This window comes from Oncorhynchus kisutch, linkage group LG30 (assembly GCF_002021735.2).
Source record: "Oncorhynchus kisutch isolate 150728-3 linkage group LG30, Okis_V2, whole genome shotgun sequence".
NCBI lineage: Eukaryota > Metazoa > Chordata > Actinopteri > Salmoniformes > Salmonidae > Oncorhynchus > Oncorhynchus kisutch.
The window spans coordinates 11,311,212-11,335,491 of record NC_034203.2 but is presented as its reverse complement, the minus strand read 5'-3'; the positions used below and the strand labels follow the sequence as shown (position 1 = coordinate 11,335,491).

At 41.8% G+C, this 24,280-nt stretch overlaps 1 protein-coding gene across 6 annotated transcripts in view; it reads right to left on the bottom strand.

Moving 5' to 3' along the window:
• Positions 1-23,322, bottom strand: part of LOC109874482 (microtubule-associated serine/threonine-protein kinase 3) — a 58,280-nt gene extending 34,958 nt beyond the window's left edge. For 3 of the 6 annotated variants that reach the window (XM_031810603.1, XM_031810604.1, XM_031810605.1), the window contains exons 1-10: positions 23,061-23,322; positions 22,661-22,736; positions 21,905-21,936; positions 11,994-12,079; positions 11,124-11,196; positions 8,720-8,740; positions 8,487-8,565; positions 5,812-5,969; positions 648-723; positions 220-429 (exon numbers count right to left, since the gene is read on the bottom strand). In XM_031810603.1, coding sequence (XP_031666463.1) covers positions 220-429; positions 648-723; positions 5,812-5,969; positions 8,487-8,565; positions 8,720-8,740; positions 11,124-11,196; positions 11,994-12,079; positions 21,905-21,936; positions 22,661-22,736; positions 23,061-23,107 — 858 coding nt within the window. In that variant the 5' untranslated portion in view covers positions 23,108-23,322. Of the gene's footprint in view, positions 1-219; positions 430-647; positions 724-5,811; positions 5,970-8,486; positions 8,566-8,719; positions 8,741-11,123; positions 11,197-11,993; positions 12,080-15,841; positions 16,277-21,904; positions 21,937-22,660; positions 22,737-23,060 lie in introns of those variants that run through there. The other 3 variants (XM_020466385.2, XM_031810606.1, XM_020466384.2) reach the window with 3 other exon arrangements.
• Positions 23,323-24,280: the final 958 nt, after the last annotated feature.

Here is a 24,280-nt window from a genome sequence, read left to right as displayed (position 1 = left end):
ACGCGTTTCATAGAACAGCCCACATACTACAGAGTTAACGGACTCATTCAGGAGAAAGCCAATAGAAATGAGAGCAACTCTTCAGACCACAGCAATTTGACAGTGCTAAAAAGCTCCATCCCCAAATACACTCATGTTAATCTATTCCTATGAGAGAGCCTACCTGATGCAGACATATTGCATTAGACTTTTGCTGAGTCATTCTGGAGAGAACCTCACCTCATGCAGTAGTTTCTCCAGTTTCTCCTGCAGCTCCATGAAGTAGCGCGAGGTGACCTGTCCCATCTGGGACTTGTCCAGGCAGTCTCTGGCCAGCTCCACTAGCTGGTGCTGAATAAAGCCCAACACGCCGTCAGCCAGAGGCAGGGTGCTGTCTGGGGAGCAGTCGGCGAGGACGTCCAGCAGACGCCCCTCCATCTGAGCTGTGGCCTGGAGATCACAGCAACTGTTACGATAAACTTTAAAGTGTGCACCATAAACAACAACGCACATCATAGACGATTGAAAAGAGAAGATCGTAAAAATGGCAAATAAAAAGCAGTTAAAAGCTACATATAAAAGTGGACGATGAACGTATTTTGTGAGGAGGATGAATCTATTGATGTGCTAGGGAAAAAAAGGGGGCTTAGACAGAAAATAATACCTACCTTGGGAAAGCGCTCTTTGTAAACGTGATTCATCATTACAATCTCATTATCAAAGCTGCCGCATGTCCGACCAGGGCTGGAGGAAGACATTTAATAAAAAATATTTTTAAAATCACTCAATTTCTTCATTATATCACGATTATAAGCTGACTAGTAGTTCAACGGAAAGCAGAGAAAACATATCAAACGTATCAAATGCCACTTATGACAACATTGCTGTCTTGGCTTGGACTCGATTTACATGGGTGTCCAGAAGTGTGGGGCTCACAGCACCAACCTAACATCAACATACATTTAAAATGACACGTTTCTATGTTTTGTAGTAAAAAAAAGATAACGATACAAGTGTTCGCAATGACATCAACCAATCAGTAGACAATGCCTACTCCCATTTGGTCAAAAATCACAACACACACTGGTGTCATTGGAAACACTTATATTCCTCCATCCAGGCTGTATCACAACAAGCCGTGATTGGGAGTCCCATAGGGCGGCGCACAATTGGCCCAGCATCGCCTGGGTTTGGCCGGTGTCAGCCTTCATTGTAAATAAGAATTTGTTCTTAACTGACTTGCCTAGTTCAATTTCTTTTTTAAGTTAAACATTTACTATTCTATTTTACTACTACACATAGAAACACACCATTTTCACATACAGTGCATTCATAAAGTATTCAGACCACTTCCCTTTTTCTACATTTTGTTATATTACATCCTTATTCTAAAACAGACTAAATAAATACAAATCCTTAATCTAATCTACACATAGTAACCCATAATGATCATGCGAAAACAGGTTTAGACATTTTGGATGAAAGAAAAAGAAAAAAAGGACTTATTTACTTAAGTATTTAGACATGATGAATGATATGAGATTCAAAATTGAGCTCAGGTGCATCCTGTTTTCATTGATCATCCTTGAGATGTTTCTACAACTTGATTGGAGTCCACCTGTGGTAAATTCAATTGATTGGACATGATTTGGAAAGGCACACACCTGTCTATATAAAAAGGTCCCACAGTTGACAGTGCATGCCAGAGCAAAAACCAAGCTATGAGGTCGAAGGAATTGTCTGTATAGCTCCGAGACAGGATTGTGTCGAGGCACAGATCTGGGAAGGGTACCAAAACATTTCTGCAGCATTGAAGGTCCCCAAGAATACAGGGGCCGCCATCATTCTTAAATGGAAGAAGTTTGGAACCACCAAGACTCTTCCTAGAGCTGGCCACCTGGCTAAACTGAGCTATCAGGGGAGAAGAGCCTTTTGTCAGGGAGGAGACCAAGAACCCAATGGGCATTCTGACTGAGCTCTAGAGTTCCTCTGTGGAGATGGGAGAACCTTTCAGAAGGACAACCATCTCTGCAGCACGCCACCAAACAGGCCTCTATGGCAGAGGCTATCTGGAAGCCACTCTACAGTAAAACGGCACATGACAACTTGCTTGGAGTTTGCCAAAAGGCACCTAAAGTCTCTCAGACCATGAGAAACAAGATTCTCTGGTCTGACTAAACCAAGATTGAACTCTTTGGCCTTAATGCCAAGCAACACATCTGGAGGAAACCTGGCACCATCCCTATGGTGAAGCATGGTGGTGGAGCATCATGTTGTGGGGATGTTTTTGCAGCGGCAGGGACTGGGAGACTAGAGATCCTTGATGAAAACCTGCTCCAGAGCACTCAGGACATCAGACTGGGGCTAAGGTACACCTAACAGGACAAAAACCCTAAGCACACAGCCAAGACAACACAGGAGTGGCTTTGGGACAAGTCTCTGAATGTCCTTGAGGCCCAGCAAGAGCCTGGACCTGAACCCGATGGAACATCTCTGGAGAGATTTAAAAATAGCTGTGCGGCGACGCATCCCATCAAACCTGACAGAGCTTGAGAGGATCTGCAGAGAAGAATGGGAGAAACTCCCCAAATATAAGGTGTGCCAAGCTCGTAGAGTCATACCCAAGAAGACTCGAGGCTGTAATCGCTGGCAAAGGTGCTTAACTCAGTACTTTATTGAAGGGTCTGAATACTTATGTAAATGTGATTGTTTTTCTATTTTTAATACATTTGCTAAAACTTGTAAAAACCTATTTTGCTTTGTCATTATGGGGGGTATTGAGATTTCAATTTCATTCATTTCAGAATAAGACTATAATGTAACAATGTGGAAAAAGTCAAGGGGTCTGAATAGTTTCCGAAGGCGCTGTATGTTGATGTGGTGCTGGAGATGATGAATATGGAGTAGAGTTTTCCCTTTAATAAACCAAGACAGTCGCATCAGTTAAAAATAGTAAGGTTGTGGGGATCCATAACCGTTAAAAATAAACATTTGTCCAGAACACCATTTCAGAATTTCAGCTGACTGACACGTTTTGCTTTTTCAAATCAAACCTTGTCACATGCGCCAAATACAACAAGTGTAGACTTTACTGTGAAATGCTTACTTACAAGCCCTCAACCAACAGTGCAGTTCAAGAAGAGTTAAGAAAATATTTATATTTTTGTACATTGATGCAAGCAGAAACTTGACTCCATCCAGCCATCCAATCTCAGTCGTCAATAGCTTTATGCATAGCAGATGCAAAAGCCTTCCCCCCTGTGCATAGACACCAACCTAAACCTATGTGGAAGAATTGAGAGTGAGAAGCAAGTCACTAAGCAAATCATGACAATCTCAGTAACCCAGAAGTAAAATGATGTTGCGAAAGTCTGTCTTTTCTTGTTTTACGTCTTGGGAGAGTGCCGTGAACAATTGTGATGACCTTTTTGCAAAGGAAAGAAGTGAAGTCTCCTCCCTTGCAAACAGAAACTCAGCCAATCCCCTCCCTTCACTAAATTTCACACGTGTTTATCATGGCCAAAAGCACATCCTTTCATACATTTTTTACGATACAGCCAATTTTGACTTTGTGACTGTGGAATCTAGTGGAAACCATTTTTCATCCGCACATGGGTTTGAAAATCACTGCACCAGTATAAGCACCGCCTTTGCTCAATCTTGAGTCGTCCAAATAAATATCAAAAACCCCAAACCAGAAACGACTGCTGCTCGTAATCGCATAATTCTATGTGAGCCTTGACAGGATCTCGCCGTTTCGTCAGTCCACGAGAGATTAATCATAACATGAATACCATCCATTTTCCAGTATGTTTTCCCTCAGTAAAAAACGAAGGCTTATCGAAAAAGTGGATATCTATTTGCAAGGGCTGGGAATTGCCAGGGACCTCACAATACAATATTATAGCAATACTTATGTAAAGTATTGCGATTTCTCATGATTCTAGATCACACGCACAACTTTGGCCGACGTATCAAATTGCGTGGGGAATGTGGCATTTGGAGAGGGTTGGCACCTTGGGAAGACGTCAGTGAGACAGAATAGAGTTGTGATGTCTGGCCAACGTACAGTATAAACAATGTAGAACTTAGACTGTTGGAATTCTACATACATCTGCAAGACATCTTGAACAAACGCCGTCTAAAATGCATCTTCTCAATGAATCCTGTAGACATCGTGTCTACGTTGGGCAGATGTGTGCTATCTGGGAACATATTGCTCACTGCATGTCTGCTGCCACTCAAATTTGCATACCACCACCACAGATGATGCAATCTCTATTGCACTCCACACTGCCCTTTCCCACCAGGACAAAAGGACCACCTACGTGAGAATGCTGTTCATTTTGACTACAGCTCGGCGTTCAACACCATAGTGCCCTCAAAGCGCATCACTTATCTAAGGACCCTGGGACTAAACACCTCCCTCTGCAACTGGATCCTGGACTTCCTGACGGGCCACCTCCAGGGGGTACTGGTAGGTAACAACATCTGCCATGCTGATTCGCAACACGGGGCCCCCTCAGGGGTGCGTGCTTAGTCCCCAGTCCCCTCCTGTACCCCCTGTTCACTCATGACTGCACGGCCAGGCACGACTCCAACACAATCATTCAGTTTGCCGATAACAAAGTTGGCTGAGGTCAGAGACGCCACAGAGGGTAGTGCATAGAGCCCACTACATCACTGGGGTCAAGGCCCAAGCCATAAGACTGCTGAAAAGCTCATCCGAACTAGTCTAGCCATTTGTTGACGGCTCTCCCAATTTTATTTTTGACATGTTACCACATTGACTAGGTACCCCCTGTATATAGCCTCATTGTTACCCTTTTATTTAGCAAATATGTTCTTAACACTTCCTTAAAACTGCATTGTTGGTTAAGGGCTTGTAAGCAAGCATTTCACGGTAAGGTCTACACCGGTTGTATTCGGCGCATGGGACAAATAAAATTAGATTTGCAGAGAAACAAGCGAAAGCATGAGAAAATGAGTCATGAAAATAAAAGTGCAGAAAACATGTGGCTAACTATTTAAAAATATGTTGTCGAGCAGGCTATAGGATGAACAATGCCGGAGTTTTGGCACAGGTACAGCAGACTAGCGCAAGCTCACGGTACCTCGCAAAAAAACACAAATTCCTATCATGTACAGTATTAAATAACATATGAGAGAACAATACCTTTGGTGAACAAATGTTTCATTTTGTAGTTATAATAAACGTTGGTAGCAACGTGAAAAATCGTAGCTCAACTCCACTACAAAACCAACAATGCAATGCTCTCTTTAGGCTGGCTGGCGAGCTAGCAAGCAAACGTAGCTACACACAACAATACCAAAGTCAACATCAGCATGTGAAGTAGCTAGTTATATGATCAAATGGCTCATTCGAGAGAAGACAACCTTCTGCGTTATGACATTGGACAGTACTGAAATGTTAAATGCATGATAGATGTTTTCGATCTGAAAGTAGTATTCCTATTCATTTCCAGTGTAGTTTATCGCAACTCTACATCATACCAGATGGATTTCTGGCTGCTTGAACGGCAATGGCTCAGATACAAATGAAAACATTAAATGAGAGATGCGCAAAAACAATATAACATTCGAAATAGGTGACTTTAAGTAAGCATTTCACGGCGAAGTATACACCCGTTGTATTTGGCACATGGGACCAATACAATTTGATTTGGAAACTTTCTTTTAACACTTCAACTGTTGTGCAGATTCATAAATGCATTAGGAACATCTGAAAAACTTTTAACTGGGGGGGGGGGGGGGGGGGGGGGCGAATGGTTCCTTTAAATGTGTTGGTGGTCTGATTGGTGGCGTGCCTACCTAAGACTTCGGGAGCGGAGCCTCACAAGGGATGAGGGCTGCCCTTCCTCGTCCGCCAAACTCTCGGTGCTCCGGAAGTGTTTAAACAGGAAATTAAGCTCATCTGCCGTGGGCTGGAAGGGCAGCTGGTGCAAGAGCTCCTGGGAGGAGGAGGAGGACTGGGGGAGGAGAGCGAGAAAGAAGGAGAGAGAAAGATAGAGTAAAAGAAAGGAAAGAGGTGTGAACGAGACAGCTCAGTATGTGTTTCGACAGTTGTTTTTTTCATAAGATGGGGCCCCCGAGGCCTTGATACACCAACAAACAAGCTAGAATTCTGTAAATATGTGTACATGCAATCAAAGCAACGCCCTTTGTGAACTCATTATCTGAGTTGATTTTTTTAAAGTGCTGAAAAAAGTTATAAATAAAGTTATAGATAAATGAGATTTGGCTGAAAAGATTTCCCTTTCCATAAGCAAGCTGTAACATCGCCGTGCCACGTATTATAAGACGATGCATAATGCTTAGCTTAGTAGCGGAATTGTCTTGGATGTTTCTATAGAGCCAACTAAATGTCTACGCTAAATTGGATGTCGTGGGACTGCCAATGACATCCTGGATCCAGTTTGGTCTTCAAAAAGGATTCCGTGAGCTTTCAGTGTGTCACCAGAACCAGCATTTGTTTCCACAGTAGCCCGAGGCACAGATGACTGTGTATTTTCATTTAAAACCAAAAATGCGCAACACGCAGACAGTGGAATTTATTAGCGTCCAAAAGCTTGTGTTTCCCTGAAGGAGGATCATCTGACCTTTTCCCCGAGGAGGGAACCGGAGCACTACATAATGAGTTAACTGACACCGGGCAGTGAATGGGGTATTGTGTGGGAGGGGAGGGACTGACCTCACTGCCTAAGCCATGCATTTAGCCATAGAATCACAGCCCAGACATAGCAGCCTGAATAGAATGGGCCTCGTTTGTCCGCCGGCTGGGGTGTCTTTCGACAACTCCAAAAGAAGAAAACAATGCCACAAGACCTAGAGACAGACACAGCTGACATATTTAGTTGCCCTCGGTTTGACTTCCTGTATACAGTGCAGTACGAGGAAATGTGCTACGTCATCCGGTACTTGTCTGGCTGGTGATGTACTGTTTTTCCACAGGTCTAGGGTTTATTGTTAACCTGGGTTTAACCAATAGGTGACAAATTATCTTAGGCTGGGGGGGATATATAGTTAGGAAAAAAGGGTTCCGACACACTGAAATGGTGCTGGGAGACAAGGCTAATCCAAAAGTAGTCAAGAAAAAACTATTTAGTAACTGAATTAAAATAACAAACCTATTCGGAAAAACAAAAACTATAATCTGGGACTCCAAAACCGATTAAAATAAAAACCAATTTTAGATTATTTTTCTAAACTTCAGGGGGGGAGGGAGAAAAAAAATCTAATGAGGTTTTCAAGCTTTTTGGGGGATTTACTGAATGTGGTTGGTAAGTGCAGCCAGGAAATGACCTCAAGCATTTCACACCTAGCTTGTGCATCACTATCAACAGGTATCTAAATTCTTACATGTACCATTCAAATTCTAAAGGATTAGATTGATAAACATGGATGAGAGGTACCTTCCACCATATTTTTTTAACTTGTCTCAGCACTATTCCTACTAAATCTAAGACACATTGAGATTGACTTTATAAATTGTAATAATACATTGACTAAGACCCCCCCATATAACTAAAACGGAATAGAAACTAGCAAATCAGGTCTGAAAACATCCTAAAAATAAAATGATTTGCTCATTTAAAAAACAAATGGGAATAAAAACAAAAATACCAAACTATTACAACCTTACAGAAATAAGCAGTGCAAAGCAAACCAATGCCCTGAGCAACTTAAACAATAAGTGAAGATTTCACTTCAAATTAGGTTATTTTGGGCTTTTAATCATGGGGGTTAATGAATAAATCATTGTACAAAAACGACAAAGTAGTCATTTTCCTAAGTTCCACTCTACCATAACTCCCTCAAGCCAAAACACTGACAAAAAGCTTCAGACGGTGGAGTCGGGCTTGCGAGGAGTCATCAGTATTACTGTGCTCCCGTCAGGTGACTCATGAGTCCTGCTCTTACGGCTGTCCCACAGCTGGTTTACATAATTCACAGATGTGCTGAAAAGGCAGTGTCCCCTATAAACAGCTGAGTGTCCAACAGACAATATAGAGATGAACATTAAACCGATTCTGTGGTGAACCATTACAGTCACGTCAAGGCCAGGAGACTTAAATCCCGGAACAAGGCACACACACAGAATATCCCGGACAAGCGCCTAAAACAGAATATGCAACCCAAGCCCCAAAAGGACAGAATATCCCAGATGAGTCCCCCCCCCCAAAAAAAAATTCTCTTTTTTTAAACACGTGCCTCATCTTCCCTGGTTCCTGTTTAGCGGTCTTCTACTGTATAAAATGTCTTACCTTACTTTCCATTATTAACCTTAAAATACTGAATTTAACAGCCACACGTTCTATGGGTTTACTGTACAAGGTGGTGTTGCTAGATAGACATTTGATTGACAGCTATATTGAGTACTGACGACAAGCCCAACAAATGTTTTTTTATTTTTTTAAACACTCCCTTGCTGGTCTTCGAGGAAGAAGGGCTTAAATATTTAAATGAGGAAGAGAGGGACCACTTACAGACACTGAGGAGCTGGGTGGGTTGGTGCCATAGCCAGACGAGGGGACAGAGGCCACAGACCATCTCCGCCCATCCGCTCTGGAAAGACATGGCGCTTGTGAGCGTTTCAATCTTACACTCTCAAGAGGATGTTAATCACGAAGCACTACCAAAAGTTGTTTCACGTGTTTAAATGAAGTATCATTTAAAACTGACATAAGGGGGAGGGGGAAGGAGACAAACGTTTTCCTACCTTTCAGTGCGGGCCAGGTGACTGGTTCATCACATTATGACAGACAGAGAGAGACAGACAAAAACAAACAGTCAGTGAGATGGTGAAGCAGTCAGAAGCTCAGACTGGAGTCAAGGTTCTGAACATCAGGCAACATCTGAACAGCTGATATCAGGCAACAATGCTATGAACACATTGGCACCTGCCTAATGAGTCATTTCACACACACTGCACTACCCCTTCAGCTCAATCACTTCGGTTTACCTCCTAGCCAAATCTCGCACCTCACCAAAACTCACTGAAACTTCTTCATTTACAAAATGTGACACGCCATGTTGATAAACATGTAACTTTGGGGCCCATTTCCCCTCCCCATTTCCCTGACCGGTTTAAGGATGGAGTCAATCCATAATGGTATGTGTACCACAATATTCCTCATGCGTCAGGTTAGCGCCCTGTACAACCAGCTTGACTGACATGTCGACAAATCAGGTCTGACTTAATGAGATTGGGGTTTCTGTGGGTATCAAGGCAAGGATTCGTCGGCTGGAATACGTCCCTCTCGCTTCATATCTCACGGGTACACAGGTACCCGGGTTGAAAATGGCTGATTTTGTCATTGATAAGCACCTAAATTGGAACACAGTGGCTATACATGAAGTCAGAACTCAAGTTATCCACTTCACAGTGCTGTATGGGTTGACTGACAGGCGTTAAACTTGAGCACTGCGTGCAACAGAAAGGTGCATTGAAATCACTTAGGAACTTTGCACAGTTTGATGAGGTGTGTAGCCACACTATTACTCAAACACCCGTAATGTTTTTTTCTGACCTTATTATCTCCAAAGTGTTCCCTTTCAATTGCTACCATAGTCATGCGTATGCTTTTTATAATTGTGTTGGAAACATCTCAATTCGGCTCTATTGATATTGGCCAATTTCCACAAGTGTAAGGGGTTAATAATAGTGATATTATTTCAAATGAAGGTACCATACCGCTGGAGAGGAATGGAAAGGGAGGCTGTTTTGAAGTGCTCATTATTATTATTTTTTAAATCAATACCCATGTACAGAGGTTTCCGGGTAAGCCAAAACAAATGGGAGAATTATGTGATTCCATTAAAAAATTTATTTAACTAGGCAAGCCAGTTAAGTACAAATTCTTCTTTACAATGACAGCCTAGTGTACAGTTGAGTCCCTTCTTGTTTCACACGGTTAAACATTTGCTTTAGTACATTAAATAAAACAAACACACTTGGTTGCAGCACCTGGAAAAATGTGGACATAACCTTAGGAGCTTTCCACCATAAAATTCCCGGTAACAGCTTTGATTGAAAGATACCCATGGCAGCCATTTTATTGTGTGGCAGTATTACGCGCATGGTGTTGTTTACGTGGCCCAAATAATTGCATGCACAACAGACTGCAATCTATGAGGACGACAACAACTATCCCAGCCCAACACCTTACATAGTGCAGCCACCAGCATCTGTCCACGTCGGAATCTCGGAAACCTCAGTAAATTTATCGGTGTCATGCAAGTTAACGCAAACTTGCGCACGGCTAAAATGTTCCGTGTGATTTCCCCCACGTATCTTTAAGGCTTATGGTACGGTACAGTGATACCGTACCATAAAAGGCTCTACCTCACCGTCCTCAAGCCTGACTGGGTTGCACTGTTAACCACTGAAGTGGATGATTGACTGTGAGCAAGCCCACCACTGGATACAATGTGACGCATGAGACTCGACACTCTGCTTGTAACATATCATAATGGCAGCCACGAATAATGAGCATGGGCACTCTCCCTTTAAAAATGCACTGATAAATAACAAGTCCCATGTCCAGTGAGTGCCCCTAGAGCCAGTCGGCTGGCTTCGTTCTAAAGCACTGTCCTCGTTAATAGGAGGTTTTTGATGCATTGGCTGTGGTCATGGGATGGATGGAGGTTACCTACTAAACCAAACCATCTTGTTCCTATGCAATTATGGGAGGATCTATCCTTTTTGACACTATATGATTTGCCATTTATTTCTATTGGCCACCAAATAATCTGAAACAACCAAAACAAACGGCAAATGAATCCAAGAAATGTTTGGAGTCAGAAGCTTGATGTAGTCATTGCGTGCTGGGAACATGGGACCAAATACCGTCGGTCCCCTAAAATGGGAGGACTATGTACAAAACGTGCTGTACTTTCTAAACGGTTCACCCGATATAATACCCTCAAATTAAAGCTGACAGTCTGCACTAACCTCAGTCATTATATCATTTCAAATCCAAAGTGCTGGAGTACAGAGCCAAAAACAAACAAAACATATGTCACGGACTCAATACTTTCAGAACTTCAATAACACAGCCAAATTAAAAACTAAATTGCCTCTACTAAACTGAATTTATTGAAAGGAAGATAGGACTTCTTACCTGCGCGCAAACTGGGAGTTTGCAGAGGCACTGGCGGAGACATTTCTGGGGCTTTCTTGGGGACTACTTCCAGCTGAAACACAACAATCAGACTGTCAGAGTTTTATCACTGGGACATGTTTTTTTAATTCTGAAGAAATAAGACATGTTGCTATAACTGTAGTCCGCTGTCATTCTTGGGAGCTGATGACGCACTAGTAAAGGACAAAAATCGGTCTCAGGTGGAACTGAATTCAATAAACTCTAGACATATTTACGACCGTGTGGTCTGGAGAGGACAGGGTTTTTTGTGACGTTCCTAACTCACGCTCACTTGATAAGTCGCAACTCCATCCGTAGCATTGAACTTTTATTAACTGTCTGGCCATCCGGATTTGCTGGGATGCAAAAAAGCTTGACTGTCCCGCTTGTTACAATGGAAGAGGATAACAAGTCACAGATTTACTAAGTCCTCCACTGGCTCACAACCAATAACAATGAATGAAGCCTTTCTTTCATATGAAGTATATTTCATGTCCCCTAAAGAGATTACAAATACACCCCCCCGGTTTCGCAGTAGGGAGATCGTGATCTGTACGTGTACGTCTTCGGTAACTTCAGCTTCCAAACAGAAGCCAAACAGTAACTTGAGCTTTGTCAGCTCAGCTGCTGCGTTTTCATTTGTCTGTCTGAGGATACTCTGAACACGTATCATGTGGTTAGCTGTGTCTGTGTGCATTGTGCTCTGCTGGCACAATGCACTGGAAAGGCCTGATTGGTCTGCTGTCTCTAATGTCACATGTTGATTGGTTTGCTATGTGTTTATCGCATGCTGGTCTGGTATCTCTATCGCGTACAGAGTGCAGTGCAGAGACGGCTCACAACGCCTACCTGTGGCAAGGGGGAGAGGTGAGAGTGGTCGGGAGAGTGAGGGCGAGGGGGTCCCAACCGCCAGACCCCTTTTGTTGTTACGGCAACTGTGTGGGGAAAAAAAGGGAGAGAATTGCTTTGTGACACATTAAAGTAGTGGAACGTAAAACAGAGTTGTGATATTGGGGCTTGAATGCAACATGCAGGTGTAATGAATATTTTGACTGTATGATACAGTACATACTTTCACCACAAGTTGAGAACTCATGATACAGCAGATTTACCATTCAAATTGTGTTGGAAAATAATTGGGACCTTCTGTTTTTGGCTTATAGTTCCCCATCACAATCTAGGCAGGGCAGTAACAACCACCTAATTTGGTTGAATTGAACAATTTAGATAAACCCAAATTAGTGAGCTCAGCAGTCCATTGGTTAAAAACTGTCTCTGTTATTAGAGGACTACAGTGCCTGCAGGGTGTGGTAGATTTACAGAATGGAAGGAACTCATTTTCAGTTTGTTTGTTTTTGGAGATGACGGATCCCCAGCCCCCATTGTTGACGTTGGTATTGATATTACAGTGGCAGCCCATCTCGCTGGCAGTGAGCTAAAATAATTGAGGAGCTCAGACGACAACGGAGTCTGACATTTCTGGGTTGGCATGGAGATCGGATTACAAAAGATGCCCCTTGTAATAAAATGAATTTCATGAATCTATTAAGTCAAACTTTGTGGAAATCAAATCACAACCAAAACACTTAAAGGCAATGGAAATGATTTCTGTCTCAATTTATCAACAACCCGTATCGCTAGTAGGGACTTCACCCAGTTCCATGCATAAGGAAGCGAAGTTAAAAATACAATTTTAAAAAATTGTATAAAAAAAAAAAATTTGACGGGTTTGTCATGAACAGAGATTGTGGTGAATGCTTGGCTGTTGACACTGCTGCTATTAGCGGTCAGGCACACCTTGAGGTTTTTCCCCCATCCACCGGCAGGATTCTAAAACAAAACGTAGTAGGCTATGGTCAAACATGTCGGCTACAGACATTTACTGAATCGCCAATGTAAGCTACTGTAGTGAAATACCTTTTCTACAAAATGTTACAAAAATTATACTAAAATGTTTAAGGACATTTTGAGTGCCAATACATAAATCAGTGCCAACCCTGCTTTTTCTATTAAGTTCATATCACTAAATAGAGAACTCATGTGAATAGCATAGAACTTCAATGAATAGCCAGGGTGTTTTTTTGTTTAAAAGATGGACTCACTATGCAGAAATTGCTCTGCCATCTCCGGGTTGCTAAAATTCGAATAGTTCGCCTAATTTCAGATTATGGAGACAAAACAAGCAAGTATAGCGAAGAGAATCATTGTACTATCTGAACCACTGAAATATATTCTCCATAACCAATGATATTGTATTTTCAGCTGGTGTACAAAACAGAAAGTTAGACACAAAAAAGAAAAAAACTTAAGCACAGAAAGCGTAGAAATGTCACACAGAACAGATCTGTGAACTGACCTCAAAAAAGGCACTAAATCAGTCAGATGGCCCCAGATCTACCACTTCTTAGACTTGCTTTCAATGAGAATGACATGTCTATAACTCACATTTCTGTGAATTTGGTCAGGTTGCCCCAAAAGTTACATATTGCAGCTTTAATGCACACAGCTTTTGCTCATTTGCGTAGCGAATTGTTTAATGGAACAAATTAAACATTAAACCTCAATTCATGGTAACCTCGTAAACAATTTATTTAGACCTGGCGTTTATTTGTTGAAATGTGTGCCGTTGCCCAGCTATTAAAAGGTAAATTATACAGTTTAGCTTTATATTTCAGCCTGGTCTCAAACACTAGACGTAACATAAATGAGAATCTAAGAAATTAGTATGATATGGTTACATAAGACGGAAGGTTACTTAAGGCAACAAAAAAAAAAGTTGGGTGGGTGGGCGTTGATCACAAACGTCTAGCAACGCTAAGGTTGTGTTTGAATCTCATCATGGATATCTTTACCCTTTTAGCAACTATTTAGCATGTTACCTAACCCTTAAACTAACTCTAACCACTAGCCTAGTTAACGTTAGCCACCAAGTCAACTTTAGCCACAACAAATTTGGATTCGTAACATATCATACAGTACGTATCAAAAATTCATATCATATTTTACAAATTATACCTTTATTTAACTAGGCAAGTCAGTTCAGAACAAATTCTTATTTTCAATGACGGCCTAGGAACAGTGGGTTAACTGCCTTGTTCAGGGGCAGAACGACAGATTTGTATTTTGTCAGCTCGGGAATTTGAACTTGCAACCTTTCAGTTCCTAGTCCAACGCTCTAACCACTAGGCTACACTGCCGCCCGAAATGGATGATGAACGTCCACAAATTCTTAACATTCCATACAAAATAGATGATGTCGACAAATTAATACATACCATGCCAAACTTTAACATATCAGAGGGGTTTGGTTAAATGTGAAAGACATTTCAGTTTAACACATACAGTTGTACAACTGACTAGGTATCCCCCTTCCCTTTCCGCTGAGGTCAGTTCAGTTGAGGTTACAGGTTTTTTTTTTATTAGAAAATTATCCGTTTTCCCTTTCGCAATTTATTTTGAAACATTAAATGCCCTATGCATTGTGGGATGAATGCTGTAACACTGAATAAAACATGACTGCCCATTACTGCTTATTATCCATCATTTATTCACATTACTTTAATAAAATCTTCATTTAATATGATTTCATTCCAAGTCATCATGTCTATAGAGCTGTTGCCTACGCAGTCTGACAAAATCATTTTAGTAGTTCAAACTAAATAAGGCATACTTTTATGACGACTGAATACCAACTATCAAATAACTTAGCGCATGTATTTTCAGGCTCACGAAGCAACTGATTTCTATCCCTCTAGATCTTGCGTTCTCTAATTCTGTGCCAACGCCGCACAGAACGGACAAGTTTAAGGGGGCACGCAATGGATTATGGTCATTGTAGTTAATTACCATGTTCTGTGCTAAACTACATAGAATATTTGCCTGCTGGAAACTACAACTCCCTACTACATCGCACAACTCAGGCTTGATCGGATTTCTCTACAGAAATGGCATTCAAATAATTGATCTAAAGTTGGTAAATTATTAACCAAAAGAAAATCTGTGTTGATTGATCGCTCAGCACTACATATACTAATTTGAGTATCCCGTACTTCCATTTACTATGTTACATCTACCCCTGAGTCCAGGTTGCATTTTTAGCTCGACTATAGTATAACCTATACCAGTTGCACTCAACTCCTACCCTCAGCTGCCTGCTGGTTTTCTGTTCTACCTGATAATTGCACCCACCTTGTGTCCCAGGTCTAAAATCTGTGGAGGGGAACAATTTGAAAAAAGCAGTGGAACTGGCTTCGATGTCAAGATTTGAGTTTGTGGGGCCTATACTGTAATGAACAAGTTGTGAGCCTTCTGCATGAACAACACAGCTGCTGCTTCTATAAGACAATACATAGGCAACATTAACCGCATAGAGAAACGTGGCCATTGTAGGCTATCGGAAAAACAACACTAGGGCGGATGTAAACCGACAAATACGGTAGTTGAGACCATAACGCGAAACCATAGTGAACAACATGAAAGCAAAGGCCAATGTGTACTATTGTCGTGAATGGGGAAAGTTATTATTAGAGAAAATCTTCACAAAAAAAACATTAAATAAGCGACGTCATTTTGGTCTGCATTTCAATTTTCTTAGTCAAAGCAATAAGCTAAACTGCGCGGGTCCCATCTATAAGTCCTACACTACCACTGATTTAAATAGTTTAACAAATAATAAAAAATAATAAAAATCAGATTACCTTCTCGATCTTTTCATCATGGCCCCAGTCACAAAACTTGTTTTGTAGCTGGGCAAGACTGTCCAGTAGTGGTTCTGATCAGACATGATGAATTAAAGCGATACAAAGTGATACTTTGAATCAAATGTCCACTATCTCTTGAGAAACATATTTGTTATTTCCTCGGAAAGCACTCGGAGTCCGTAACCAAAAACTCCGACAATGGTTAGCACTATCTGACTGCATACCCGTGGCAGTTCAGGCAAGAAAGCAACCGTAAATGATGCCGTCATCGCTTTATTTCTTCCCTGTGAATTTTCGCGCACTACATTACAAGACTTTCATGCACATCAATAATTCCAAATCACCAAAACGCCTAAACTGATTTTTTTTAACTTCCCAGAAACAGCTAATAATTGTACAGATAATTGTGTCAGCCCATCGGTTGGAGGAGGGATTGCCGCCGATGGGAGGAAGTTGTCATTTGGGGATTGTTGAGCTCACATGAAAGTTTGATCATGGGTTTTACATCGATTTGAATGTCATGGACCACGTTTACATCTTTACCAATATCCAGTTATTACTCGGGATACTAAAGTATTATGTTTGAGTTGACACATATAAAACATCTTATCCCGTTTACAATAACCCGAAAAAATATTGAATCCCGTTTGAGAAACCCGGATAAGATGTCCGGTATAAACTGATTTTAGACGGGATACGGTGACATGTCGACACCTTATCCCGTTTACTGTTGTTTTTCACGGTCTGCGCAGGCTCAGTTTCGCATATCATGGGTGTGGTGTGATGAGTTGTCATCGGATTGTCAAACAAATCACTTTTTAAAAAGTAGGCTATACATGCCGCAGTTTGATCCGCCATAATAATGTATTTTCTGATACACCGTACAGCCTACTAGCTTAGATAAATAAGGGGTGAAAGTAGCCTAAATTTCCACTTATAATTTCCAACATTAGGTAGTCCATTTGTTTGTCAACTAGGCTATAGTTAAATACATGCAGCTTCCCTTCTGTTATAAATTGTTGTCCCAGAAGACTAAATAAAGTAGTGTCCACCAGAATAATGTCTTATATCGGTCCAGAAAGGCTTCTTAACAGCTTCTACCCTCAAGCAATAAGACTCCTGAACAGCTAATCAAATGGCTACCCAGACTACTTGCATTGTCCCTCCTCCCCTCTTTTTTACGCTGCTGCTACTCCGTTTATTATCTATGCATAGTCACTTTAATAACTCTACTTACATGTACATAGTACCTCAATTGTACCGGTACCCCCCTGTATATGGCCTCGCTACGGTTATTTTACCTCTGCTCTTTAATTATTTCTTATTTTTATTCTTAACTTAACACTTATTTTTCTTAAAACTGCATTGTTGGTTAAGGGCTTGTAAGTTACTATTTCACTGTTGTTTTTGGCAAATGTGACAAATACAATTTGATTTGAAAATGTGATTTGATCAGTACACCCAACAAAGTGTTGTCCCATGTTTCATGAACTGAAATGTTTGATTCACAAGAAAAGATTGTGCACAAAATATGAGTAACAAATTGGTTTACATCCCTGTTAATGTGATCATTTCTCCTTTGCCAAGATAATCCATCCACCTGACAGGTGTGGCATATCAATAAACTAATTAAAAAGCATGAGCATTACACAGGTGAACCTTGTGCGGTGGACAATAAAAGGCCACTGTAAAATGTGTATTTTTGTCATACAACAATGCCACAGATGTCTCAAGTATGAGGGAGTGTACAATTGGCATACTGACTGCAGGAATGTCCACCACAGCTGTTACCAGAGAATTGAATGTTCTACCACGTCGTTTTAGAGAATTTGGCAGTAGGTCCAACCGGCCTCACAACCACACCAGCCCAGGGCCTCCACATCTGGCTTCTTCACCTCCGGGATCGTCTAAGACCAGCCACCCGGACAGTTGATGAAACTGTGGGTTTGCATAACCGAAAAATTTCTGCACAAACTGTCTGAAACAGTCTCGGGGAAGCTCATCTGTGTTGCTCGTCATCCTCACCATGGTCTTGCACTGGCTGCAGTTCGGCATCGTGACAGACTTCAGTGGGCAAATGCTCACCTTCAATGGCCACTGGCAAGCTGGAGAAATGGGCTCTTCATGAATTAATCCCGGTACTGTTCCAGGTAGATGGCAGACATCATGTATGGTGTCATGTGGGAGAGCAGTTTGCCCATGTCAACGCTGTGAACAGAGTGGTGGTAATGGTATGGGCAGGCATAAGCTACAGACAACGTCCCGTGACGAGATCCTGAAGCCCATTGTTGTGGAATTCATCCACTGCATTTACCTCATGTCTCAGCACATTAATGAACGGCCCCATGTCGCAAGGACTTGTACACAATTCCTGGAAGTTGAACATGTCCCAGTTCTGCCATGGCCTGCATACTCACCAGACATGTCACCCATTGAGCAAGTTTGGGATGCTCTGGATCGACATGTACAACAGCATGTTCCAGTTCCTGCCAAGATGCTAACAAAGCATTACATGGGCTTGCTCCTACTCATCTTTCCGATTTGGTCCTACACGTACGCTACGGTCACAAGACGCAGGCCTCCTAATTGTCCCTAGAATTTCTAAGCAAACAGCTGGAGGCAGGGCTTTCTCCTATAGAGCTCCCTTTTTATGGAATGGTCTGCCTACCCATGTGAGAGACGCAGACTCGGCCTCAACTTTTAAGTCTTTACTGAAGACTCATCTCTTCAGTGGGTCATATGATTGAGTGTAGTCTGGCCCAGGAGTGTGAAGGTGAACGGAAAGACTCTGGCGCAACGAACCACCCTTCCTGTCTCTGCCTGGCCGGTTCCCCTCTCTCCACTCGGATTCTCTGCCTCTAACCCTATTACAGGAGCTGAGTCACTGGCTTACTGGTGCTCTTTCATGCCGTCCCTGGGAGGGGTGCGTCACTGGAGTGGGTTAAGTCACTGACGTGATCTTCCTGTCTGCTGCAGTAGTTTGTGTCGGGGGGCTAGGGTCAGTCTTATATCTGGAGTACTTATCCTGTCTCCTGTGTAAATGTAAGTATGCTCTCTCTAATTCTCTTTCTTTCTCTCTGAGGACCTGAGCCCTAGGACCATGCCTCAGGACTACCTGGCATGATGACTCCTTGCTGTCCCCAGGCCACCTGGCCGTGCTGCTGCACCAGTTCCAACTGTTCTGCCCGAGGCTATGGAACCCTGACCCGTTCACCGGACGTGCTACCTGTCCCAGACCTGCTGTTTTCAACTCTCTAGAGACAGCAGGAGCGGTAGAGATACTCTTAATGATCGGCTATGAAAAGCCAACTGACATTTACTCGAGGTGCTGACTTGCTGCACCCCTCGACAACTACTGCGATTATTATTTGACCATGCTGGTCATTTATGAACATCTTGGCCATGTTCTGTTACAATCTCCACCCGGCACAGCCAGAAGAGGACTGGCCACCCCTCATAACCTGGTTCCTCTCTAGGTTTTAGCCTTTCTAGGGAGTTTTTCCTAGCCACCGTGCTTCGACAATTGTATTGCTTGCTGTTCGGGGTTTTTAGCTGGGTTTCTGTACAGCACTTTGAGATATCAGCTGATATAAGAAGGGCTATATAAATACATTTGATGTAAAAAAATTATTATAATAATATCCAGCAACTTCGCACAGCCATTGAAGAGGAGTGGGACAACTTTTCACAGGCCACAATCAACAGCCTGATCAACTCGCGCTGCATGAGGGAAGTGGTCATACCAGATACTGACTTTTTTATCCATGCCCCTCTTTTTTTTTTATTATCTGTATTCCCAGTCATGTGAAATCCATGGATTAGGGCCTAATGAATTTATTTCAATTGGCGGATTTCCTTAAACTGTAATTTAGTAAAAATCATTTTTTATTATTGTTGCATGTTGTGTTTATATTTTTGTTCAGTGTAGGTAAGTCAGTTTCATTTAGGGCCCGTGAGAAGACGCAATAACTCCAAAACAGTGGAATGATTGGTCATGTCAACAGTTTGACTTTTTTTTTTAAGGAAATGAAAAGCTGAGAAAACGATTGAACACATTTCTGATAATACGTCTGTTCGTCTTGGGTGCCTATTTTATGTGGTTGAAGTACTGTCTGCTTGCATAAGTGACAAAGATAACACGTTACATGCACATTCCCATTTTCTCAAGAAAATATATATTTTTATATATACACATTTCTCCACGACCTGTTCAAGACAAAATTAACATTTGTTGTATCCTTTTACTGCAAGAAATGCATCATTCTGCAGTAGTTAATATATTACGCTACATAAGCCTACAGTCAGTGTTCCGATTTCAGTCTTCTCATGTCAGTCAGTCACTGAAAGTCACTCGATTAGCCATTTACCAATTTTAGATTGGTAAATTAGTCTAGCCAGCTATCATGGCTGAATACAGACCAGACACGTACCCAAGGGCACGTTTATTTTTATTTTTACTCTCCACCCCATGGCAAAATCTCATTCAGGGACCTCAAAAGGCTAGAGCCGGCCCTGATGACACCCGTTACTGTCCAACTATGTCAATAAGAAGCCCACAACAGAACAATATCTGTCTTATTGCACACCAATGGAATATGCCAGAGCTTCATCTTGGATCTCTGCAATAGGCTATGACAGGGTCACTAGGGAAATACACTAATTCTGACTGACATGTCATTAGGAAACGTGTAGAATTCAATGCAGGATATGTGAAATTATTTATTTTGAATCACACATACAGATTTTATTTCCATACTAATTGACAAGACCTCAAAGCATTGGATGTGCATGCACACATACTATAAACATACGTACAGTCCTTTCATAAAATGTGTGGGTGTACGTTTGATTAGATGTATCTATACACAGAGTGTACAAAACATTAGGAACACCTACCTAATATTGAGTTGCACTCCCTTTTGCCACAAGAACAGTCTCAATTTGACAGGGCATGGAATCGACAAGATGTAGAAAGTATTCCACAGAGATGCTGCCCATGTTGTGTCAAGGAGCCTGGATGTCCTTTGGGTGATGGACCATTCTTGATACACATGGGAAACTGTTGAGCGTGGAAAAACCCAGTAGCGTTACAGTTGACACTCAAACCGATGCACCTGGAACCTACTACCATACCCCATTCAAAGGCACTTAAATATAATTATCTCAATATCCAAATTAGTAGTTACAGTCTTGTCCCATCACTGCAACTCCTGTACGGATTCAGGAGCGGCGAAGGCCGAGAGCCATGCATCCTCCGAAACACAACCTTGCCAAGCCGCACTGCTTCTTGACACACTGCTCGCTTAAGTCAGCCACACCAATGTGTCAGAGGAAACGCCGTACAACTGGCGACCGTGTTAACATGCATGCGCCTGGCCCACCACAGAAATCACTAGAGCACGATGGGACAAGGACATCCCGGCCGGCCAAACCCTCCCCTAACTCGGAAGATGCTGGGCCAATTGTGCGACACCTTGTAACACGTCTCGAACTCATCTTTAGTGATGCCTCGAGAAATGCGATGCAGTGCCTTAGACCGCTGCGCCACTCAGGAGGCCCCAGCACTTAAATCTTGTCTTGCCCATTCACCCTCTGAATGGCACGCGCGCACACACACACACAAAATTGTCTCAAGGCTTAAAAATCCTTATTTAACCTGTCTCCTCCCCTTCATCAACACTGATTGAAGTGGATTTAACAAGTGACATCAATTAAGGATCATAGCTTTCACCTGGCCAGTCTGAGCAGGTGTTCCCAATGTTTGTACACTCAGGTTTATATTCTCATTCAATCTACCACTGTTTGTTAACATGTCCAAATATATTACTAACGTAAGGCCTATCTGCCACCTCAAGGCACTACCACTCGCAAAACTGGTTTGGGGTGTGAAACCACATTTGCCTACAAGACAATTCACAAGCAGCTTTTTAAGAGGTGTTGCCTCCTGGAAGTTCCAAGTAAATGTCAGCTACGACAAACACCTCGTGACACCCTTTGGTTTTGTATCAAACGGTGTAAAGAGAGCAGAGATAACCAGTGCTGATCTTTAGTGATACTTACATGTTCCCCCTTCGTGGAAGGCTCAGCTCTTTCTGGAATTGAGAGAGTGGCTCATTAAAATGGTGACAATGACAGTAAAGATAGTCTTGCAAAAGGTAAAGGCTGTTTGATTATGAACTTAGTCTATGACAGCTATGTCCCCTGTTATTCATTTCCCATGCTATATGTAAAGATAGTATAGCTCTGGCCTAGTTCTGTAGGTCTTAAATTGGTTCTCTCATTCATAGTCATTTTGTAGGTTCTGTTTGCTCGGATTCTTAAGCCCTTGTACATTATCATGCACATTCTACAGACAGAGCATACGCATCCCGAAAATGATGTGCCTCAGTGCGCTGTATTTTCAAAGATAAAAGCAGGTCGTTTCACAACCATAATCACATTCTCATTGCAGGCTTCATGGAAGATGAAGGTATTAATCAATATAATAAAATGAAAACCCTTATTTTGGGTATTGGGGGCAAGCACATTCACACCAACATCTTTTATAATAGGTTGAGAGCAAACAATGCTGAAGGGATTTTAACAGCAAAGCCGCCATCTGAGTAATTGGTTGGAATTGAAAACAAGGACAAGAATTGAGTCATCTATACTGGATATAAGACAGATAAGTTAACATAAAAAAGGGATGTTTACCAATCATCCACCCCTAAATGTAATTGACCTCAACGCCCATATCACCACAGAAACCTAGTGTTGACAATAATAAGACAATCTGTAGAAAACTGTCTGTAGAAAAAAACGATTTATTAACTACACCTTCGCATCCACAAGCTTGCCCTTGAGTGCCAACGCACGCAGCATTCGTGTGTGTAGAATGGATCGATACGGTAACCTGTCCATGACCATTGCAAAACAAGGTGACAATACATGGGAAGCGAAATTGCTTTGAGATTTCCAGAATTTGTGATCACAAGAACTGGCCATAAAACTGCGCCCAATGTAAACATACTATTATTTTGTTTAGTAAAACAGCAATTGACAATCACAAAATAACCCTAGAGAAAGACAGAAATGCATGTTTGCACGAACGTGGGTCAACAATTGTTTGTATTGGCCTATCATTAAAATGTTCTAATGCCAAAACACAACTGCAAAGCATTAGCATTTCGATCTTCAATAGCTATGCTGATGTTTTTTTTATTGTTGAGTTTCTTACCTGCAGCCCACGACGTCTGAGAATGTTTGGCTCGTCCATTGTAGCATAAATTATGACTACACCGCTGACTCCCTTTCTCCAATTTCATTCAACCCATACGCCGTCCTCCTGTATTATACGCTTCACTGCGAGTGGATGTCACGGACGCGAATAGCTTCATCCCAAAACGGAGAATTTCGTTTAATTGCCAGCCGCCCGGTGACCTGCCCAGCCGTGAGAATTGGGAATTAATGTGCAGGGAGGTACTTCTGACAAATCGCTTAAGGTGGAAGTGCGGGGACCTTATATCTCATTGATCCTACGCAACCTTTTTCCAACCCCTGTCTCACTCGTTTTTTTTTCAGGTAGGATATGCACTAATATCCTATTTGCAGTTCTACAATATATTTACATTCTATTTATCTACCCATGTTCTGTGTTTGTGTGACGAGAAGCAACCATTCAACCATTCAGATGTCTTTCATGTACCCCTTATTAATGTACTAATCAATACAATATCGACTTGAAGGAGGTTCGTTGTACTCTTCATATGAGTGCACTATTGTGATACATGTTGTGTAACTCTACATCATCAATGGCCCATGCATGAAATAAAATAACTTCAGATGACCATAAACAATGGTGCAACTCTTGACAGTCAAATGGTGAAATGACTTGATCGATGATGTCAGTCTCCAAGTGGCACCACAATGTTTTCGTACAACAATGGCTGTGTCTTGTCATGTGGTGTCATGTCCATTGATGGTAGCTGGTAGCATGAATCATACATTGTTCTGTTTTTGCAAATTGTGGGTTTTGTCTTTAATGCTGTGCTTTAAGGATCCGTCCCTTTTTTTCAATTTTCGCCCTAAAATGACATACCCAAATTTAACTGCCTGTAGCTCAGGACCTGAAACAAGGATGTGGATATGTGAAATGAATGTAGGAGAATATAACACATTAGATCTGGTAGAAGATCATCTTTGAAATGCAAGAGAAAGGCCATAATGTATTATTACAGCCCAGGCACAATTTAGATTCTGGCCACTAGATGGCAGCAGTGTATGTGCAACGTTTTAGATGGATCCAATGAATCATTGCATTTCTGCTCAAACGTTTGTATTAAGACTGCCCAAATGTGGCTAATTGGTTTAATAATAACTTTAAGTTCATAACTGTCCACTCTCCTCAAACAATTGCATGGTATTCTTTCACTGTAATAGCTACTGTAAATTGGACAG